The sequence below is a fragment of the Rhipicephalus microplus genome, chromosome 5, assembly GCF_043290135.1.
Source record: "Rhipicephalus microplus isolate Deutch F79 chromosome 5, USDA_Rmic, whole genome shotgun sequence".
NCBI lineage: Eukaryota > Metazoa > Arthropoda > Arachnida > Ixodida > Ixodidae > Rhipicephalus > Rhipicephalus microplus.
In genome coordinates this window covers 103,748,116-103,769,700 of record NC_134704.1, presented here as the reverse complement: position 1 = coordinate 103,769,700, position 21,585 = coordinate 103,748,116, and the positions used below count along the sequence as shown (strand labels likewise).

Genomic DNA, 21,585 nt, shown 5'->3' with positions numbered 1-21,585 from the left:
CTCTAAAGCGAGCAACTCGATTGGAAAAAAAGAACCGGATGTAAAAATACATGCGGGAGCCCCATGACAGGGAGGAGAGTTGAGCGAGTATGTGGTCATGACTCACGCTATCGAATGCCTTCCGCACATCGACGGTTACAAGAGCATGGATGTGACTACGAGGAGGTGAAAGAAAAGTGTGCTGAAAAACAAGGAACATGTCCTGCGCACATACGCGGCGTTGGAAGCGAATAAGAGAAGGAGGGAAAAACTCTTTCGCCTCAATAAAATCAGACTGTCGAGTCAAGGCCATTCACTCAAGAGCCTTGTCAACGCTCGACGTCAAAGAGATAGGGCGAAGGTTAGAGAGAGATGGAGGCTTGCCCGGCTTCGGAATCATGCAAATTAGAGAGGATGTTCGAGAGCTTTGAAGGCAGCCGCTGTTTCATGCTTCGTTGAATGTGTGTAAGAGAAATTCCTTCGCGTTGTCGGGAAGATTACGTAGTGTAGTATACGTTATCTCATTCTCACCGGGAGCTGAGCGGGTAGATTGAGTGGCTAAGGCAGCTTCCAACTCCCTGAGCATGAATGGGCGGTCCAGGTATAGGTTAGCTTTGCCACAGTAATCTGGGTAGAAAGGTGTGAGGGGGGGTGGGAGATACATATATTTAAATTGTCAAAAGCATCACATGAAGTCCCTTGAGTGAGAGCTTTAGCTAGGGTGGGAGCAACGGCAGGCTTGGTACCTAAGAGAGACCTAAACAGAGACCATTTAGAGCGCGAGTGCAGTGCGGAGTCAAGGTTGTCACACAGCGTGTTCCAATGAGAGTGCTCGAGGGAAGTGCCGTAAGCGATGATTTCAGCCCGCAGAGCATCAATGCGGGAGGAAAGTTGGACGTTATGTGGCTGGGAGCGGAGGAAGCGTTTCAAACATTGATGACGTCGCCATAAATGGAGGAAGTGAGGATCAGGGTCAGGAACAGGGAGTCGAAAACGAGCGCGGCGACTACAGGATGTCATTGCAGCGGAGATTTGCAACGTCCAGTCGTCGTAACTTTCAAAAGAGTCAGACAAAAGATTATTACGGAACGATTCCCAGTCAGTGTGAGTGACTCGTTGTTTCCGCCTGTTTTGGATAAGAGGGATGGTGATGTGTATGAGAAAGTGATCACTGAAAAGGTTTTCAGCTGACACCTGCAAGTGAAAAGGGAAGGAACTTTGAGAAAAAGTGAGATCAGGTGTAGTGGAGCGCTGTGAAACAGTGCCCGCTCGAGTAGAGGTGTCAGGGGTATTAAGAAGGGTGAGGTGGCGTTCCTGGGCGAGGCACTGTAGAAGGCGACCTGGTTTGAGTGTTTGGAGCTAACCCCAGAGCCTATGGGGAGCATTAAAGTCACCCCCAAGGAGGATGTGGGTGGTCGATGGAAGGAAGTGCAGTAATTGGCCAAGAGCACTAAACATAGAGGATGTGACAGGGGGGTTGTAAAAGGACATCAGAGCGAGAGAAATACGGGTAGATAGTTAGTAATAGACCACACCAACTAGTGGTTCAACGAGAACGTCATCGCGTACATAAATGGGCGCAAGTAGCGTTCCTGTCGTAGCGTGATATGCACGATAGCCGGGGACGGTAAGGGCCGTCCGAGTCTCCTGTATAAGGAGAAAAGGGGGTAATGTGGGCGGGTAAGAAGATATTGGTGGATAGGGTCCTATTATGACGAAAGTTGCGGCAGTTCCACAGCAAAATCTCGAGGTCCTTTTAACGCGCCATTAGGTCTTTGAAGTTGAGCAAGCGCGTGCACATTCCTTCTTTTTTGCCAGGGGAAGCAACTCTTGCAGGGAGTTAAGCATATAGGTGAAGGATTCCAGTTGCTTGGATTGGGTTTCAAAGGTCGTAAGAATCCGGACAATTGAATTTTCCAGCTGGACCAAATGAGTATGATGCGCAGTGTTGGTGGTTTCGACCATGTCGGCCAATTTGGTTACATGGGAGCTGGAGGTCGGGGCAGTGAGTGTGGCGAGTTGCTTATTTAGCTCGATGAGTTGAGAGTTAAGAGAGGATGCGGTAGTTGGGAGTGTCTGCGTCAGTGCGAGTATTTTCTGTTGTAGCTCATCTGAAACGTGCTGTTGCTCGCGCTGGTTGTGCTCCAACATAGCCAGTCGTAGATTGAAGGAGCGGCTCTCGTTACCCAAGGATGATGAAGGTGTGTTTGATGAAGAAGGGCACATGGGAGGTGCCCCCTTCACCTTAGTGGTATAAGAGCCCGGGGGGGGGGGGGGGGGGGGGGGATGTTGCGGGAGGTGAAAGGAACTCGTGCGCTGAAGAGGAGGACAGCGAAGGCTGAGTGGCTCGGCGCATGGCTATGCGACGGAGAAAAGTGGCTTTGGCACAATCGCGTTGCTTAGCTAGAAGGTAGGGGCAGGTGGAGTAGAGAGATGAGTGGGTGTTGACTTGGCAATGGATGCACCAGGGTTGGGCGCAAACGTGAGCATCGGGATCTGCTGGTAGAAGAGAAGTACAGCGGCGGCACTTGGCCGGAACGCTGGGTTGAGGGCATTCATGAGCATGGTGCCCTATAGCAAGGCACCGAGTGCAAGTAGGGGGCTTAGGTTTATGTGGACGGCATCGGAAAGAAACGAGTTTAAAATACACAAAGCGAGGGATGACGGTTCCAGCAAATTTTATGAGAACGGATTCAGCGGAGCCCATCATACGTGCCACAAGTTTGTCTGAAGTGAAGGATTCGAGGTCATGCAAGAGCTGAGATGATGTGAAGTGACCACCGACATTGTGTATGATGCCGAGACATGATATTGGAGGACTGGGGGCATAGGGCTTAATGGTGATCGGCTTACCATTAAGTTCCAGACTTGTAAGGGACAGTAGGAGGTGGGCAGTGAGGGGCGAGTGCGTTTTCAGAAACGCAATGCTTTGAGCTGGTTTGGTCTGAAGAGTGACCTCCGCACTGGTCTTGGGAGAGAGATTTGCGGCGGCTATGATGGTAGCAAGCAGGTTGTACAGAGAAAGTTTCGGCATGAGTGTTCCGGGTGGAAGTTGGATTTCGACTGTGATGAGCTTGGAGCGGGGGCGGGTGGTCGAGGCAGGTTTTCGATTGGCACTAACGGTGTTCCAGCTGCCTTCTGGGGATGGCGAATGGTCTTCGTTGACCTGCGACGCCATGAAGTTTATTTCCGTCGATGAGTCGTCAGCTGACGTGATGGAAGGCAAAACTTCGGAGACGGAAGGAACGTTGCTCGTTGAAACGCTCTTGTCAACAGATTCGGAATTTCCTATACACCCCGCGCGGTAGTCTAGTGGCTAAGGTACCTGGCTACTGACCCGTAGGTCGCGGGATTGAATCCCGGCTGCTGCGGCTGCGTTTCCGATGGAGGCAGAAATGCTGTAGGCCTGTGTGCTCAGATTTGGGTGCACGGTAAAGAACCCCAGGAGGTCGGAATTCCCAGAAACCTCCACTACGGCGTCTCTCATAATGATATGGTTGTTTTGGAACGTTAAACCCTACATACATATCAATCAATCAATCGGAATTTCCTATGGGTAGGCCAGGCGCAGATACGGTGGGAACAGCAGCAGGCGGGGTTCATTGCAACGGCAATGCTGCATTACGGCTCTCGGGCTTGGCGTTTGCGTGGTTATCAAGCTGGGAGTAGCAGAGACGCTGCCAGCGTTGCATGTTGCGGGACCGTGCACGCTGTTGAGGAACGCTGCCTGTTGCTGTATTGTCGGTGCGGCGCTGGTGACATTGCCAGATGTTGACAGCGGAGGCACGGCTGTGTCAGCGGTACGACCGGACGAGGCTGGGCTTACCAACAGGGCGTTAGTTGTCGTTGATGTTGAGTGCTGGGCGGGACGCTGCATTGCGGAGGTGCAGGCGCGGCGCGTCTGGGTTAGCGCGGCGCCGCGCCGCTTTGTACTTTTGAAGGGGCCTAGAGTGCCAGCCTGGGGTCGGATCGGGGCCTGGATGGTGTCGGCGGGACCCGGAAGTCTTCTAGAAGGAATATTGAGCTTGTCCAGGCACGGGCGGGGCCCGGTAACAGGCCAAGAACACATGAAAGCGGAGCACTGTATGCAGCCAGCCAAACAAAACTGCGCAACCTGGTGGTCTCACTGTAGTCCTATCAGTAGTGCTTTGTTTGATTTGGTGACGTCTTGGACTATTGTAGGAAGTGACGGCTGGTTGGCATAAGTGTTGCATATGACTTGCTTTGTCTGCCTTAGCTATTTGTAGGTCCAGTTTGTGGTCAGTGTGTCTGGGGACTTGACAGAATATCTAGAACGTGACGGACGTTCACCTGAATATGTATGTAGACTTCATTTAGAGTTCGAGGTGCACATGACCAGGTGCAACATTCTCGTGTGCAGAAGTGCAAATGGCGATGTATAAAGCGTGTGTTAGTGTCTTTTTTCGTGTAGCCCCCTAAAGAAAATTAAGAAGTGTTGTTTTCTTTCATTTCTACTTTCACTGATTCTGTTTAGGGGGCAATGAAATATATCTTTGTTCTTTATGAAGCTAAAGGGATGAAATGTGGCATGCAGATGCCATTTGTTATGCTGATATCATAAGTGAAATCGGTTTTGAGCTATCTAATATAACCTTTGAGTTACAACACTTGATAGACTCTTGTTGTCACCCCAAAATTAATTAGCTAATTAGACACAAGTTTGTCAAAATGTTTGCATAAGGATATTTACAAGAGTCCATTTTGGGCCTTAGTGCTATTGGTTTATTTTTAATACTTAAGTAGGCACACAAAATTTTTTTCTGAAATGTCCTGGACATATTGTCTTACCATCAACTTTTACAAAAAGCCAAGTACAAAAGCCTATGATGTGCACACAAATATGAACAGCTTTACGGCACTCACCAATGTCTCAGAATCCAAGTGCAGGAAATGGACTGGCTATAGCTTAATGGCATTGGGATGACTGACAGCAACTGCTTAAAAAATGAAACCTGAGAAAATAAAGCTCAAAGTAATTGGAGCTTGAAGCTGATAAAACGGAACTCGGATGAAAGCTGGCTTTATTTTTCATTAGAGAAATGCATCTTTGTGGCCATCCTGAGCTCCAATCTGTCCTCTCTATGATGGTGCCAATATGGTGGCACTTTGCCAAGAGAAAGCTGCAAATTTGCATTTTGCTATGCCTACTTTTCACATAGCTTATGACCACAGCTCACCAGTAAACTGCTTGTTTCTCAGCTTCTAATACTTATTTTGATCTAAAATCACACTATGATGTAAAACATGCTCTCAGGATTACAGAAAAAAATTAATTGAAAAACTGAACATTTTGACCAAATTTACAATTCCCATTGCCACGTCCCCCTCTTAATGGGGAAGCAATGATCGGGCAAGTTCAAAAGTCTGACTTATCAGCCCCCTGAAACATGCCACGAAAGCGCAGACAATTTAGAATTGGTCTTTTTAGTGCACCGCGAACGGCGAACGTTACCATAATTACTCGAATCTAACGCGCACCTTTTCTCTGGTTAAGTGAGTTCATAAATCGCATGCGCGTTAGAATCGAGTACGAAAATAAATGAATACGGTCATTCCATTGCCATCGGCATTTTCAAAATGGCCGCCCCCTACGTGCGTCGGCATGGCGCTGCGGCCATTTCTGCCTATGTGTTTCCCATGTGCGGCACTTCGTACGTGTACTGAGGAGTTCGTCATCTTGTAGTGCATTAGCATCGACGGCATGGAAGGGCCGACTCCAAAAACTTGAGTGCACCACGATGCCGCTTTTAAAAGAAAAGTCATCGCATGTGCAGAAACGGACGGAAATCGGGCCGCATCGCGGTCGTTTGGAGGTCCGGAAACGTGCGTGCGGGACTGGCGGAAACAAAAGCAGAAGATTGTGTAGGTGTTCTGTGAGATTGTCGACAGCAAAGCTTCACGCAAAGGCTTCAGTGGACCACAACAGGGTCGGTTTCCGCAAATTGAAGAGCTGCTCAGCGAGTATCTGCTTGAGCAGTGAGTGGCCCGTGACGACAGAACTGCTCCAAGTGCGGGCTGTGCAGTTAGCCTTAGAAAAAGGGCTAATGCGGAGCCAGTTGAAAGCGAGCAGGTTCTGGCTAACTAACTTTATAAAGAGGAAAGGCTTTTCCCTCTGAAAGCGAACGGGCATATGCGAAAAGTTTCTGGAAGAGTACGATGAAAAGCTTCACAGTTTTCAGAGGTTCGTCCTAAACTTGCGGCACAACAACGGCTACCTGCTTGGGCAAATCGGTAATGCCGATCAGACGCCTCTTTACTGCGACATGCCTGGCATCACAACCATCGAGAAGAAGGGGGCGAAGCAAGTTCGCCTGCTGACATCGATCCACGGTAAAACTACAGTGACGGCAATGCTCTGTTACATGTCAGATGGGCACAAGCTTCCGCCGTACCACATATTTAAATGGAAGGCGCTCTCGAAAGGAGTCGTTTTTTCGAGTGGTGTGATCGTGCGGGCCAACGAGAAAAATGGGTGCGCATTGCAATCGATGTCTTATTTTTCTTTTCTTTTTTTTGTCATGGAAACCGGGTGCGCGTTACAATCAAGGGCGCGGTAGAATCGAGTAAATACGGTAGTTGTGGTTCAAAGACAGAGTCTGAGCTGAGATTTAATTACACAAATAAAATGTGCTGTCCAATCTCGCTATAGCGAATACTGCTGCAACGAAATTTCTGCAGCAACGAATAATTTTCGATTCCGTGTCAGGCGGCCAATGAAAACAATCAGAAAAATGTCTCGCCACAACAAATAGTTTTTCTCGGTATATTCAAGCTCACCAGTACTCACATAAGAAAAAGGAGCTTCCGTAGGATTGTCATGAAAGTTCCTTAGCAACTCTACAATTTCTCGTTGCCACAACTGTGTGGCCGCATCACAAGATCGGTGCCATCATTAAAGATGCACGCCTTCTGCCACCACGCGCACATCCCGGTAAATTTTTCGCCATTGAAAATCTTTGAGGACAGGTACAGTCGATCCCGGATATATCCAACTCGAAGGGGATTGCGAAATAGTTCGATATATTGAGGATTCGAAATACAAATTATATGCATATTCAAGGCGTAAATTGAAGAATTTGAGGCCTCAGAAATAGTTACAAGAGCTGACATAACGATTCGCTCAAAAACAAGGTGCGAGCTGCAGGTTACCCCTCTTTATTTAGTTCGTAAACTTGTCTTGCTTCTTGCACGCCGTCAAGTTCCAGTCATCCTTAATATCATTGAAGCCCTTCAAATAAGCGAACCTAACTCCTTCAGCCACAACGTTGATTGACGCAGAACACCAGAATCGATGCAGTCAGAAACATCATCATCTGTACTGATGAAGTTCTGAGATGGTGCCCGGAAACGCTGACAAGTCGCAGAATTCACTGAGGCATCGTACGCCATTGTCAGTAGCCTTGACGCACCCGAAGTCATCACCTGGCCCAAAGGAACATTTACGACAGTGTTTTACTTGTCGTGGCTCCAAGCGCCAGTCATAATTTTTATCGCTACGTGCGGGTCAACGTTCAGTTTAACTCTCAAATGAGGATTTATCAAGAACGAGGCGAGAAGGCCACAAAGCGCAAAAGATGCAACGCCGAGTTCGCCGGAGTTCTCATTGTCAACATGTTGGCAATATCGATGTCACTGTGGCTTTGTAGCTGACAGCCGCTGCTTTTAGCGGCTTTGATGCAAAACAATAAAAAAAAGAAGCGTAGCCTCCGATTCATGTGTTCTGAACCAGAAAACTCGTAAAGAATACGTCACAAATTTGCACATCACGAGGGCCATGCTTTTCAGGCTTGCCTGCCATTGTGCGTTGACAAACAAGGAAGGAAATGAGAACCGCATGCGAACATTGCACTGAGATCACCGAGTCACTTCGCATTCTCTTTCAGTGCCATCGGCAATCGGTCTTTTGGAAGACACTATGGCCGCGCGGTAAAAAACTGCAGATCACGCATCAAACGTACCGATCTATGCGCAAGTGCCGTGCAACAAACCAGATCAGCGCGATGAAATGACACTGTTTTTTCGTCGCCTGCGTGCGAAAAAGGATCGGAACTTCCTAGAACGTCGCCTAAAATGAATCAATATTTGCAGCGTGGTGCAGCGTTCAATATAGCGGATGTCCTGCTGTGCGGGAGTTCGATATACAGGTGCACCGGTCCTATTCTTTTGCATGGGAAATTTAAGGGGATTTTTCAACTGTTCTATATAACAAATAATTTTATATATCCCAGTTTGATATATTCGGGATTGACTGTAGTCCATCAACCATTATGCTGCCGGCAGGTTTGATGAGCTTGCGGGTCGCGGCGGAATCGTTCTGCTTGAACTTCTACCCTGTTTTTTGATGCTACGCTCGAAGCGAAGCTACTGCTCATTGTCACTATACTCTGCGACAAATTTTATCGACATTCGAGCGAATGAGGTGGGGCTTCCACACATTTGTGTTGCTTTGCAATTAGTGCCGCAGCTTGCTGCTGATTTTGGTTTCGCTCGCTGGCAGCGTTAACAGGCTTAGAAAATCATATGCAAGAAAATTATGGATGGGACAAACATTTTAATTGCTTAGTGTACATTTTAGTATTGTATTACGAGGACATTTTTTTTTTTTTTTTTCGAAAACTAAACAGAGTCTGCGACCCACACTGACGTCACGAACACCATGTCTCTTTGGAAAACGGGGTAACTCAAAAGGTGGTGCTGTCTAAGAAATGGAAAGAAAAGGCAAGAATTTTTTCCAGGCGAACAATAACGGTATTTTATGCACAACTTCCTGCAGCTGTCTCAGTCTGATAATGAATAAAGCAGCATTTACAGTCGAACTCCACTACAACGAACGCCGCTTCAACGAAAAATTCATGATTCCCCCTCAGCAGTCCGTAGGATTCAATGCATAAATATTGTCGCCACAACGAACACTTTTTCTTATGTCGTCCCGTTTCAACGAAATTTCACGATGCAATTCCAGGTTCAGATACTTATTGCTATGCACTAAACCCAATCTTTAACATTTCGATGCACTTTCAGAGCCTGAAAATGCATCAACGAAGTCTAAAACACGCGTTGGCACCACCAGAAACCGCCGCTGTTGAGCAAGCGTGGGCGCAGTCATTGCTCGATAGCGATGGCGATGAGACTTCGCTGGTTTTGCCACTGGCTTGCTTTTTTTGCCACTGGCTTGCAGTAAAAGCAAGCCACTTGCTTGCTTTTGGGCCGCAGATGATCCGAAACTGAAGCTCATCGCTTAGTTCATGGTTTCCTTCACGCTGCTGCTCGGTGCAACCGCGGAACAATGCCTTTTCCGATGCTTCTCATTATGTTCACGCTTTGCCAGTATGGTAACTAATCAGTGCGGCTGTTCGTCCGCATTATCAACAAAATCAGCTAGCTGCGAGTGATAGATGATAAGAACGACATAGAAGTTGCCGCTCCACGATACCCTGCCTCCATCTCGGCGTTGTCGGATACACGTTGAGGGCGGACAGCTGCTGTTGTTAACGTGTTAATGCAACTGTTTGGTTCGTTCATGAAGGCAGTCTTAGGCGTTGTTTCTGCATGCTTTTCAGCATGGTCTCACTATGTATGGGTGAGAATCACGTCGTGACGCTGCTGGGAAAGAATGAAAAGCAGCGGACACTTTCTGAATTTTGAGAATAAACGTTTCTTTGTTTTTCTAGCTCAGATCGGCTGTATTTTTTGTATTTCACTACAACGTAATTTTCGCTTCAACTTTCTCCGTACCCCGTGAGTTTTGTTGTAGTGGGGTTCGACTGTATTACAGCAAGGGACGTGAAAAAGTTATCAGAAAACCAAAGCACTATTTTTTGGCATAGCAGCAGGCGTGCGCTTTGGTTTTATAGCTTCCACAGTGCTGTCAAGAAAAGTTGTCGCCGAGTATAGCCTCGCTATCGTGAATTACAACCACGGTGTTATAAGTACGCAAGTGCAGCCAGGCACTGCTAGCCCAAGCGCAATTACACACTACCACAATCGCTGTGAACACAAGTGCAGTCGCGTCAATGGGATGGATCATGGGCAAGTACGAAAGTACAGTAGAATCTTGAGGATAAAATTACGGTTGATGCGAATTTCACGATGATACGAATTTGAAAGTTACTTCGAAGGGACTGCATTATATAAAATACGCTGTGATTCAATGTTAAGAATGGTTTGCTCAGCCACCGCAGATGGTACAAACACACGATTGACTGCTGCACACGAACGGCGTAACACGGCTTGTCTGTGAGAAGGCCTGTTCACACTGTGCCTTAAAGGAAGTGAAAACGACAAAACTCATTGGAAGTTTGCTCCTTTCGCCACCTAAATGGTCAGAAAACTACGATGCTAAGTTGACGTGAGAAAATCAGCCCGAGAGCAATTACTTAAAGCTGAAACGATATTGATATTTTAGCTTAAAGGGAAGGGGGGGGGGGGGGCTGGAACACTTCTTCAAGTAACCATGGAATGGATCCACTAAAGAAGCTTATTGCCTCACAAATTCACAGCCTCAAAAGTACGAGCGGAGTTGCAAGGGTTTGTCGCACGCTTCCTTTGCATTCTTTCTTCTCGTCCAGATGAAAGCTCTGGAAGTTAAGCAGGGAGGGATGGCACGAGGAAACAAAATGCGTCATGCGCCTCAGGATTCTCTCTTGCTTTTTTTTTTTTTTTTTGCTTCGAATACACAACTTTTCAGTTCGATTACGCGCGCGGGCAAGTCGTGGCTTTCTGCGGCAGCTTGAGTAACGATCAAGCATGCCATGCTCAAATCAGCCAATGGCTGTGACGAGCAATTTCTAAGCTTGTGGCATCATTTGCCGGGAGAACAGAGCAATTTTTAGCTGACTTGGAGAATTTATTGTGAATGGCAGGCCGCGGTGCTGCGTTATAATATTTGGTGGATCGCGTGTTCTCGGTAGCCTCAAGTACCGATTGGCAGCGTTTTCTGACCATGCTCAAAAAGTGTTGCTGAGCCCCTTCAAATTAGAAGTGGAGGTTCGTGGCAGAGCGGATTTTCTTTGGGTGGGTGCTTTTACGGCCTAACGTTTCCACACTGCAGTGAAACCACCTTTACAGGGGGTTATAGGCGGACTAATACGTTTATTTGTTCATTGTAAGTACATAGAAATTTTCACTAATTTAAATTTGTATCAAAGCAAATTTAAATACTCTACTATTTGCTAGAATATTCAAAGCATTTGAATACTCGCATAATCCTACCAAAACTTGCTCCAGAACAACCTAAGCCAGTAGCATCACTTCTGAGGCAAGCGTCACCCTTCATACTGCATCTCAAGTGATCTCCACGCTATGCCAGCACTACTTTTCGCAACAGCGACAAAACCTGGCTGCTTCTCGAAGCTAGTTTGCAAACTGAGAGTAATTTTAAAAAGGTTGGCCGTGGCTGATGGCATGAAGAGTTTCATCGCTGTCGCAGTTAAATGTTTCGCATAAGGGCCGTATATCTTTTTATTAGAGTGTTTAGAAATGCCTGACTGATCATATAAGATTGCCCCATTGGTATCGCGACAGTATTGGGGGCATTACCTGTGTGCTTTGGCTGTTTGTCTATTCAACTGTCACTTGCGCTTGCTGCAGGCAACGAGGACTCCGATGATGATGATGACCACTATCTCCATCCAAGCTTGTTTGCCGCATCAGCGCCAGCTGTGGTGAGCTCCTCTGTTCTTGACTATCCCTTTTTTTTCTCCTTTTACAATGGAGTGATGGCATAATTGTGTCTGCTTTGTCGGTTTTTCTTGCTCCAGAACTTTTCATATTGCAGAGGAAAAGCAGGTCACTGTTTCCTCACTTGCGCTGCACTTGTGCTTTATCTTCCATTAATCACCACAGTCTGTTTTAATGAAGAATGACAGAAAAAATTTGGTTTATGTTAGCATTGTTAGGTTTTTGCTGGTTATGTTTTTTAAAACTTAGTGCCACACAAGAAGTAGCCATTGCTTGATGGTAAATGGACTTGTAACCTGTCTTAGATGTGTGTGGAGCTGTGCAAAGAAAGTCTGATTAATTTCTCTGCGGGCCGAACTTTTTTTAAAGGGGTCCTGCAACCCTTTTTGAGCATGGTCAGAAAACTCTGCCGATCGGTAGTAGAGGCTCCTGACAACACGCGAGCCATATATTATAGCACAGCATGCGGCCTGGAATTCACAATAAATTATGAAAGTTAGCTAAATATTCCTTTCTCTTCTCCCGACGAATGGCGGAATATGACCAAAAATCGCACGTGAATCGGCCATTTATCAGCCATTGGCTGATTTGAACATGGCGCGCTCGCTCGTTACGGAAATCGCATTGGAAGGCCACGTCTTGTGCACACGTGCGCGTGCGATCACACCGGAAAAGCGGCGCATTCGAAGGAAAAAAAGAAAGAAAAAAATGCTCAAGGCCACAAGGCTCGTGTGACGTTTTTCTGTGTCCCTGCCATCCTTCCCTGCTTTGCTTCCTGCGCTTTCGTTGGGACGAGAGAAGAGAGAATGCAATTACAGCATGAGACAAACCTTTGTAATTCCACTCACACTGGACGGATTCTTAAATTTCTTGCAGCGTTGAATTCGTGAGGCAATAAGCTTTTCCAGTGAATTCATTTCGTGGTTACTTAAAAAAGCGTTTCAGGGCCCCTTTAAGAAGTCCAGCCCATAAGAGTTTATACAGTACATTGTGTGTTTTCTCCCATGTTTATTAATCAACGCAGTGCTATATTTTCGTTACCCCCGTAATCTCCTATTTAAATCTGAATACATTCAAGGTGTTTCAAGGCATTTTACCATACAATAATTGTGAGAAAGATTGAAAGCTGGGCTAATTAGGGACTGTACCTGAACATTTTTAAAATGCCACAATGACGATGCAGATAAAAGTGTGCTTTCTCTACCCCATAAATTTTTAAAAGGATTTCTGCTCATGTATTTCTGTGTCCCCCCCCATGGATGACTGATATTAACTGCCCAATCCCAGTGGAGCATGACGTGATCATCACATGGCAACTGAACCTTTGTCTGCGTAACGCACAACAGCTTGCAGCTTCCTGATCTATTCATCACATGGCACAAGCTCTTGAGAAAAATTTGGCATATTTCTCGTCTATTTAACAGCGGTGGTTTCTTCGCGTTAGTATGGTGCGTTTCACGTTACAGTAAAACCACGTCGATAAGCTCTCATTTGGTTCATTTTTGTCCCTGTTCCATTATACAACACCAGTTCTATTTAGTTTATGCTTGTGGGTGGTATATGCATTCTTTTTTATCTTTATAGGTTAATGCATCCTCCATATTCACTCGCGTAAAGAACCCACTCGCATAATGAACCTACTGCCCCCCCCCCCCCACCTTGGTGTTTGAAAAAAGGGGAAAAATTTTTTGATGTATATTTTTAGTGTATCTGTTCATTTTATTTCAGTATGATAGCCACTGTCATTGACAATCAAAACAATATTAAATTAAGCCATTATATAACAAAATAACAATGCAATAAATGTCAAAACATAGTTTTGCAACCATGCAATCAAAATTTGAAAGTCATGCCTTTTGGGCGAAGTGCCATCTCTTGAACGCAGGAGGAACCTCTTTGCTATTAGCGCTATACAAAAATATTGGCACAAAAACAAAAAAAAAAAACAAAGTGCGTTACCTCTAAAATGGCGAGCGCGCAGGGTAGAAACATTCCGCGCCCCCGCCATCTCGGAAGCCATGCAAAGCGCAGCCTTTCAACGCTGCGTTTTTGTTGTCGAGTTTGTCGTTGTGAACATAGTTGGGACACCTGCTGCGCAGGGTGCGTCAGGCGGGTACGTAACTACAAGGCTGTTTACAAACAGCATGCGCTGGAGCATTGGAGCAGAGCGGCTAGAGGACATTTGGGCGTCGATCTGCGCGCTTCCATTACGGTAGAAAACAAAAAAAGCTTTGGGCTATGAAAAAAGATTTGTCGCGCATTTCACTGGCCAAAACAAGCACAGCCGTCACGCCAAATTCTCACTCTTATTACTCCCGTGACTTTTTTTCTCCCACGTAATAAACCCTCCCCCAAATTGGCTACGACTTTTCTGTAAAAAAAAAAGTGGGTTCATTACGCGAGTAAATACGGTGTAAACTGACGGTGGTGCATTGAGTTAGCATTGCCTTGAAGGGCCTACTGTGTCATGTTCAATGCATTGAATTGAATGCCTTAAAACAGTCTAATAGATAGACTGCTGAAAGATTTATGGAAGAAAAGCCATTGAATATTTAAATGGTTATAGTGGAGTTTAGCTGAGATAAACATTCACAGTTTTAATTCCTTTTATTTGGTGCTAATTAAGTCATGCCTCAAATTTTTACAATAAGAACTTTACAAAAAAGTAAAACTAATGATTGTTTTTTCACAATTTTTTTTGCCTGCGGGCATTACGGGGTTACTGACGCATGCAATGACTGACACAAGTCACCACTGAAAACAGTCCATATGTGGCATCTCCTGTGAAGCAAATTATACTGTGATCGCCACATGCGTCCGTTATGGCTACAAACGCACAAAGTTTAAAGCCAGTAAAAAAAAAAAGAAAAAAGATGTGCACAACGTTTCGGTTGGTCGGTTCGTGGGATTTAACGACGCGGTCCTGGAGAGCAGGAGTTCTAGATTAATTTGTACGGACATCTCACAGCTAGGAAGCCTCCAGCAGATCATCGCCCTCATGGCCGGGATCGAACCTGCAAGTTTCAGCTCAGCAGCCAAGTGTTGAAGTCACTGAGCGACCGCAGTGGCATGGAATATCTGACGTGCATAATGTCTTGAAAACATACTCGACTGTTCACTGAAACAGCCACTTGCAAAATGATGATTGGGAAAACAAGGGTGAAAAAAAAAAAAAGGCTACTTGTGTAATAGTTACAATTATGAGGCTGACTGGGAAAGAAAAACTGGCGTCCTCCTAAAGCATTGCTGGCCAAAGAAGAGTAGGTATGGCTTCCGAAAATGGAAGATTTTGCTCGCTGCCAGTCGTGGATGCTATGCAGTGGGCCACTAGTAACCACACTTGTCCAAGCCAGCAGAAAATGCAACATACCATATTTACACTATTGTAGGTCTACACAATATGTCTTAAATTGAAATCTGACGTAGGGGGTTTGATCTAGAATCGAAAACTTGTTTTGGTTGTAAAGTCTTTCCAAAAATGATACTTACACATTTTTGCAAAGCTAGCTTTTCTGCAGAGCTTTCAAGAACTGCCGTGAAGCCATGTTGCTGCACCAGTTGCTTCACAATGCATAAAAACAATTTTTTTTTTATGAAATGTGGTTCTAGAGGGGTCGACCTACATTTGAGTCGACTTGTTGTGTAAATATGGTAGTGACTTTCAAACATTGAATGGCAAAACTCCAAACGTGCAATCTAGTCTGAAAAATTTAAGTCGAGGGTGTAAATTTATTCGAAGAATCATCTTTTAAACTGAATTAATTTCATGAGAACTTTGATGACGCATTTTTGAAGTGCAAATTTTTGTAGTCATAAAAATTCATCCATGGCTATTTTTCAGTGGCACCTTGAGAAACGTAACCATGCGATTCTAATTTTATTTGTATAGGTGGTAAACTCGGCATTGCAGATTCATTTCACAATAACATGTGGTAAAGTTTATTGTGTTGTGGATTTCAGTTTAGTACTTATTGTTGCAATTTCAGCATGGCATAGTAGCTAACAGTATTGTTCATAGCTTGTGCTAGTTGTGAGCAAACGTTTGTGAAGTACAGTCTTCACTTGCTATACTTTTAAAAGTAACCATCGAATCACTTTATTAGTGGGGTTTATTGTCTCATGATCTAACTGATGCTAAAATTTTTTAATATCAAGTACGAGTAGAGTTGGAGATTTGTTGCACGCTGTACTAATTGCTCTTTTCTCTCATTCCAATGAGTGCACTGAAAGTGAAGAAAGGAGGGAATAGTTTCGTGAGAACCTTGATCAAAGAAGCTACGCCGTGCACGTGTCAAGGCCTTACCAACATTTCTCTTCTAACGTGTGGCTTATTTTCAGTGTAAAAGCGACCACACGCATGGGCACGAAGCAGCTTCCTGCAGTGGCCTCGGTAGCTATGCAGCTATCACTGCTCAAATCGGCCAATGACCGTGAATTGAGCATATGGCACCGTCATTTGTGTACATGGCATCATTTGTACAAAAAGGGAATGATTTCTCTCTGACTTTAGGAAATAATTACGAATTCCATGCCATTTCCTGCTCTCTGATGTTGGACTCTCATCTTCTCAGGAGCCTCGTCTACCAATCGGCAGTGAGTTGTGACTATGCTGAAAAAAAAAAAAAAAAAAAAGTTTTGCGGGACACCTTTAAAGGGGCCCTGCAGCACTTTTTGGTCACAACATACTACCGATTAGTAGTCAAAGCACCTGAGAGCGTGCAAGCCAAATAATATAGCGCAGCACGCTGCGCGGAATTCGCAATAAATTCTGAAAGTCAGGTAGGGATTGCTTTCTCTTTTCACAGCCATCGTATTGGTCATTGGTTGACTCAGCATGGCGTGTTCAGTCTTTACTCTGGCCACTGAAGAAGGCAGCGACTTGTTTACGCATGCGTGCACGGTTGCACTGAAAAGCCACATATTTGAAGGGGAAAAAAAAAAGAGAGAAAAAGCGCTCAAGGTCACGAGGCACGCGTGACGTATTTTCTTTTCTTTCCTGTGCCATTTCTCTCTGCTTAATTACCGGTTCTTTGGTTGGGACTAGCAAAGAGAGAGTGCAGAGTGCAATTGCAGCATGGGTCAAAGTCAAATCTTAATAACTCTGCTCTGGCTGGACAGATTCTTTTAGAAAAATTTTTGGGGTGGGGAATTTGTGAGGCAATAAGCTTTCCTAGTGAATCCATTGGATGACTACTTTAAAAGGCCCTTACTTGAAAAGGCATTGCAGGGCCTTTCAAATGAGGCAGCAAAGTGCAACAAACATGCATGCAGATAGAGACAACAAAGCAAGTACTTATGTTGTCTCGTCCCTCTGTTAGCATATTTGTTGTTCTTAATTAAAGGAGTGTGTCATACTGCCAAACCAACTCGCCACTCTTAAGTGTATTGCACTAACAAGAGTGACCTTCTCATCCATTCTTTCGTCTGTTTTGCTGCTCTGTGCTTTTGAGTGCTGTTGTGTATGCCTGTGCATCTTCAAGATCTCAAATCACGCTGTGTTTGCCTGCCCCAGGAGAAATACCCTGCACGAACGAAACACCGTCAAGGAGGCATTGCGTGAGTTCAGGTGACATTGTGCTCACACAAACGGGACTCTCTTGCAGGATCTTTTTTTTTTTTTTTGTCAGCTTTTTAGAATGTTTCGTTGAGCTCATGATCAGGTCCAGGTCCCAATTGAAGGGAGGCAGTGAATTGATTATTTCTCCTTTTAAAATAGTATTGTGCGTATGTTACTCCAGCTGAGATACAAGCTTTTGTTAAATTTAATTAGTTGGAAGCCTTTTTTAGTAGCTAAATTAATAATATACCTACATAGCTTATGCCAAACTAATAGCTAGGAAAACTACGGGTGTGCGTGCTCTGTTCTACTATATGTTTGCTAAACCTGAAAATATCTCTACAAGCTGTATGTTGGTAGATTATAAATTCCTAATTTGTTTCAAAAGAAAGTCGCAACTGTTATGTACAAAAGAAATGTTTGCGATGCATTTAGAGATATGTCCTTTCCCCTCGATAGGTCTTATACCAATATTATTTGCGGAATGTACAGCCTCATACTGAAATTTTCTAGAAAGATATCTTGCAAGCATGTGCTAGCTGCAAGGCAATTTCTTATCTAAAGGAAGCAAGAGTTGCCGCCCTTTAGCTTGGGCATTTTAATTCTTTGATTTTGGAATGTTTGAAGTGTCTCTAACACTGCTTGTATGTTATCTCTCTTTTTTCTGTGTTTGTCTCGTGTGCAGCCAGCCGCCGTTTCCAAGGTGTTTCTCTCTAAGGAAGGCGAGGAGAACGCATACTCACAGCTCATCAGAAACCTCAAGCCACAGCTGGACAGCCCTTCAGGGAGTGGCTCACCGTGCGCTCCCCAGGATGTCGCAGAAGTGGCCAATCATGGCTACACGGATGGTGCAGGTGCGTGTCTGCTGCCTTAATTGTTTCGATGCAGCGTGCTCTTGTACACTAAAACCTTGCTTGTATACAGTCGACCACATCTGCGGTAAACACCTCACCAGTATTCAGGCCGGCAAAACTAAAGCATTTTTTTTCTTTTTGAGAGAGAAGTATTCTTTGCGGGATGCGCAATCGTCATGCCGACAAGCACAGTAATAATTTTTCTAGTGGTGCCTTAAACATCACCTTCTATGAGGGCTTGATGTGGGTCACCTCAGATGTGGATGTTTCTGCATTTAATGGGGTACGTGGCAATGGGAATTGTAAATTTGGTCAAAATGTTCGGTTTTTCAATTAATTTTTTTCTGTAATCCTGAGACCATGTTTTACATCACAGTGTGCTTTTAGATCAAAATAAGTATTAGAAGCTGAGAAACAAGCAGTTTACTGGTGAGCTGTGGTCATAAGCTATGTGAAAAGTAGGCATAGCAAAATGCAAATTTGCAGCTTTCTCTTGGCAAAGTGCCACCATATTGGCACCATCATAGAGAGGACAGATTGGAGCTCAAGATAGCCACAAAGATGCATTTCTCCAATGAAAAATAAAGCCAGCTTCTTTTCGAGTTCCAGCACGTTAAAGAACCCCAGGGGGTTGAAATTTCCGGAGCCCTCCACTACGGCGTCTCCCATAATCATATGGTGGTTTTACCCCACATGTCAATCAATCTTTTCGAGTTCCATTTTATCAGCTTCTAGCTCCAATTTTTTTTTCTCTATTTTTACAGGTTTCATTTTTTGAGTAGTTCCTGTCAGTCATCCCAGTGCCATTTCGCAACAAATTCAGCTATAGCCATTTTGTTTCCTGCACTTGGATTCTGAGGCATCAATGAGTGCCTTAAAGCTGTCCATATTTGTGTGCACATCGTACAGACTTTTGTAATTGGCTTTTTGTAAAAGTTGTTAGTAAGACAATGTCCAGGACATTTCAGAAAAAAAGTTGTGTGCTTACCTAAATATTAAAAATAAACCAGTAGCATTACGGTACAAAATGGACCCTTGTTAATATCCTTATGCAAAAATTTTGACAAACTTGTGTCTAATTAGCAAATTAATTTTGGGTTGACGATGAGAGTCTATCAAGTTTTGAAACTCACAAGTTATGTTAGATAGCTCAAAAGCGATTTCAGTCATGATATCAGCACAACAATTGGCATCTGCATGCCAAATTTCATCCCTTTAGTTTCATAAATAACAGAGATAATTTTCGTTGCCACGTCCCCCCTTAACCACCGTGGTTAGACGTCCCTGTAGATAACTGCTCTGGTAGGATGACCTTGTACATAACTGCAGTGGAAGGATGAGCTGGTACATAACCGTCGTGGTAGGACGACCCCAAACATAACTGCCGTATAAACCAATAGCATTACAGCACAAATTGGACCCTTGTAAATATCCTTATGCAAAAATTTTGACAAACTTGTGTCTGATTAGGTGACAGAGTCTATCAAGTGTTGTAACTCAGAAGTTATATTAGATAGCCCAAAAGTGATTTCAGTTATGATATCAGCTTAACAATTGACATCTGCATGCCAAATTTTATTTCTTTAGCTTCATGAAGAACAAATATAATTTTCATTGCCACGTCCCCCCTTAACCACCGTGGTTAGACGACCCTGTAGATAACTGCTCTGGTAGGATGACCCTGTACATAACTGCAGTGACAGGATGAGCCGGTACATAACCTCCGTGGTAGGACGACCCCGTACATAACTGCCATGGTAAGGTGACACTGTACATAACCACTGTGGTTGGATGACACTGTACGTAAACGCTCTGGTAAGATGACCCCATACATCACCGCTGTGGTGGGACAACACTGTATATATCCGCCATGGTTGAACAACCATGTACATAACTGCTGCTGTGGCAAGACGACCCTCTACATAAAGTCGTAATCACACAAAGAGCCAAATCGCGACTCGAGCCGGCAAATTGCGTACTATGTCACCATATACCGTATTTACTCGCGTAGTCCTCGCACTCGCGTAATTCTCGCACCCCCCACTTCGCCCAAGAAAAATAAGATTTCTTTTTTTCCTCGAGTAATTATCGCACCCCTGAAAACTGCCGCAATAATGTTGTTTGCTCGTTCCAGCCACTGATGATGATAGCGCGCACCATCTGGCACCATCTCTTAAGCATCAAGCGTACTGTTGCATGCAGGTTTAATTCAATCCAATCCAAGCCGAAGGGGCCAGTGCGCATTGCGGCGTATTTTGTATGCTGTGTCGGTAATCTTGGCACGTTATGGGGTGATACTGAAGCTACACCGCTGCTTCAAGTTGCAAGTGATAGACCTTGCACTAAACGACGGCAACAGGGCTGCCAGTAGGCCCTTCGGAGTCTACGAGTTTTGTGTTCACTACTGGTGACGCAGCTGAGAGCCACCAAAACGCGTTGGGCCCGCCGTGTGCCTAAAACTGGGATTAATGGTAAACTTTATTTCTTCAGAAGGAAACTGTGGGCGATTCTGTTAAATAGCCATCAGCCCAATACCTACGTCCTACACTTACCTTTTGAGGGCTCCTGTTGAGAGACGAACGCTACCGCTACCATCAGCCCAATACCTACGTCGTACACTTACCTTTTGAGGGCTCCTGTTGAGAGACGAACGCTACCGCTACGCCCGCAACGGCCACAAGCTTTGCATATAGTAGTATTTTAATTCTCAACTATTTGCTTCCACTCTTTGTGTCTCAAATAAATCTTGCCTTGTGTTGAACCTCTGCTTTTATTGTTGAGGTAAGTTCTAATTAGTACTTCTTAAAGCTTGCTGTAAGTTGCTGGTGTGAGAATCCCGATTTGCGGCCACTTTGTTTTCTTTTTCGCTCGGTACGTTTAAGTGAAAAGTTTTCCCCACGTAATTTTCGCACCCCCCAACTTAGCAGCAGTTTTGCGGCAAAAAAAGTGCCAGGATTATGCGTGTAAATATGGTACGTCAGCCACTCCCACTTCGGTCTGCACTGACCAATTCGTAACACGACAAAAACCCAAATCACTGTTGGGATCCTCAGGGAGCAAAGCTGAAATCCTCACTTGTAGCGTGAATTCTCTCCTGTCGTGTTAATGCTGGCTGCGGAGGGATCCGTATTACGTCACGTGTCTGGCAACTGAACTGTCTGCAATCTAGTCCGTCGTATGTTAACCGCCATGGCAGGGTGACTCTGTATTAGCTGCCATGTTAGAATGACCTCGTACCAGTCTTGTGTGAGGATTCAAGTGCTTCGAAAATACAAACGGATACTAAGTATTCGAATTTGCTTTGATATGAATTTAATTTATTGGAAATGTTCAAGTGTTCAAAATTAATGAATAGGCATATTAGTTCGGATGTTACCTGTAACTGTAATTTCATGACAGTGGAGGCGTGGTAAACTGTGAAAGCACTCATATAAAGGTTTACAGTCAAACCCCACTACAACGTACGCTGCTTCACTGAAATTTCCGTTACAACAA

General features: G+C 44.8%; 1 protein-coding gene across 1 annotated transcript in view; it reads left to right on the top strand.

Moving 5' to 3' along the window:
- Positions 1–21,585, top strand: part of LOC119174286 (suppressor of white-apricot) — a 70,632-nt gene that overhangs the window by 11,139 nt on the left and 37,908 nt on the right. The window contains exons 6-7 of the mRNA XM_037425125.2: positions 11,590–11,663; positions 17,922–18,090. Coding sequence (XP_037281022.2) covers positions 11,590–11,663; positions 17,922–18,090 — 243 coding nt within the window. The remainder of the gene's footprint in view (positions 1–11,589; positions 11,664–17,921; positions 18,091–21,585) is intronic.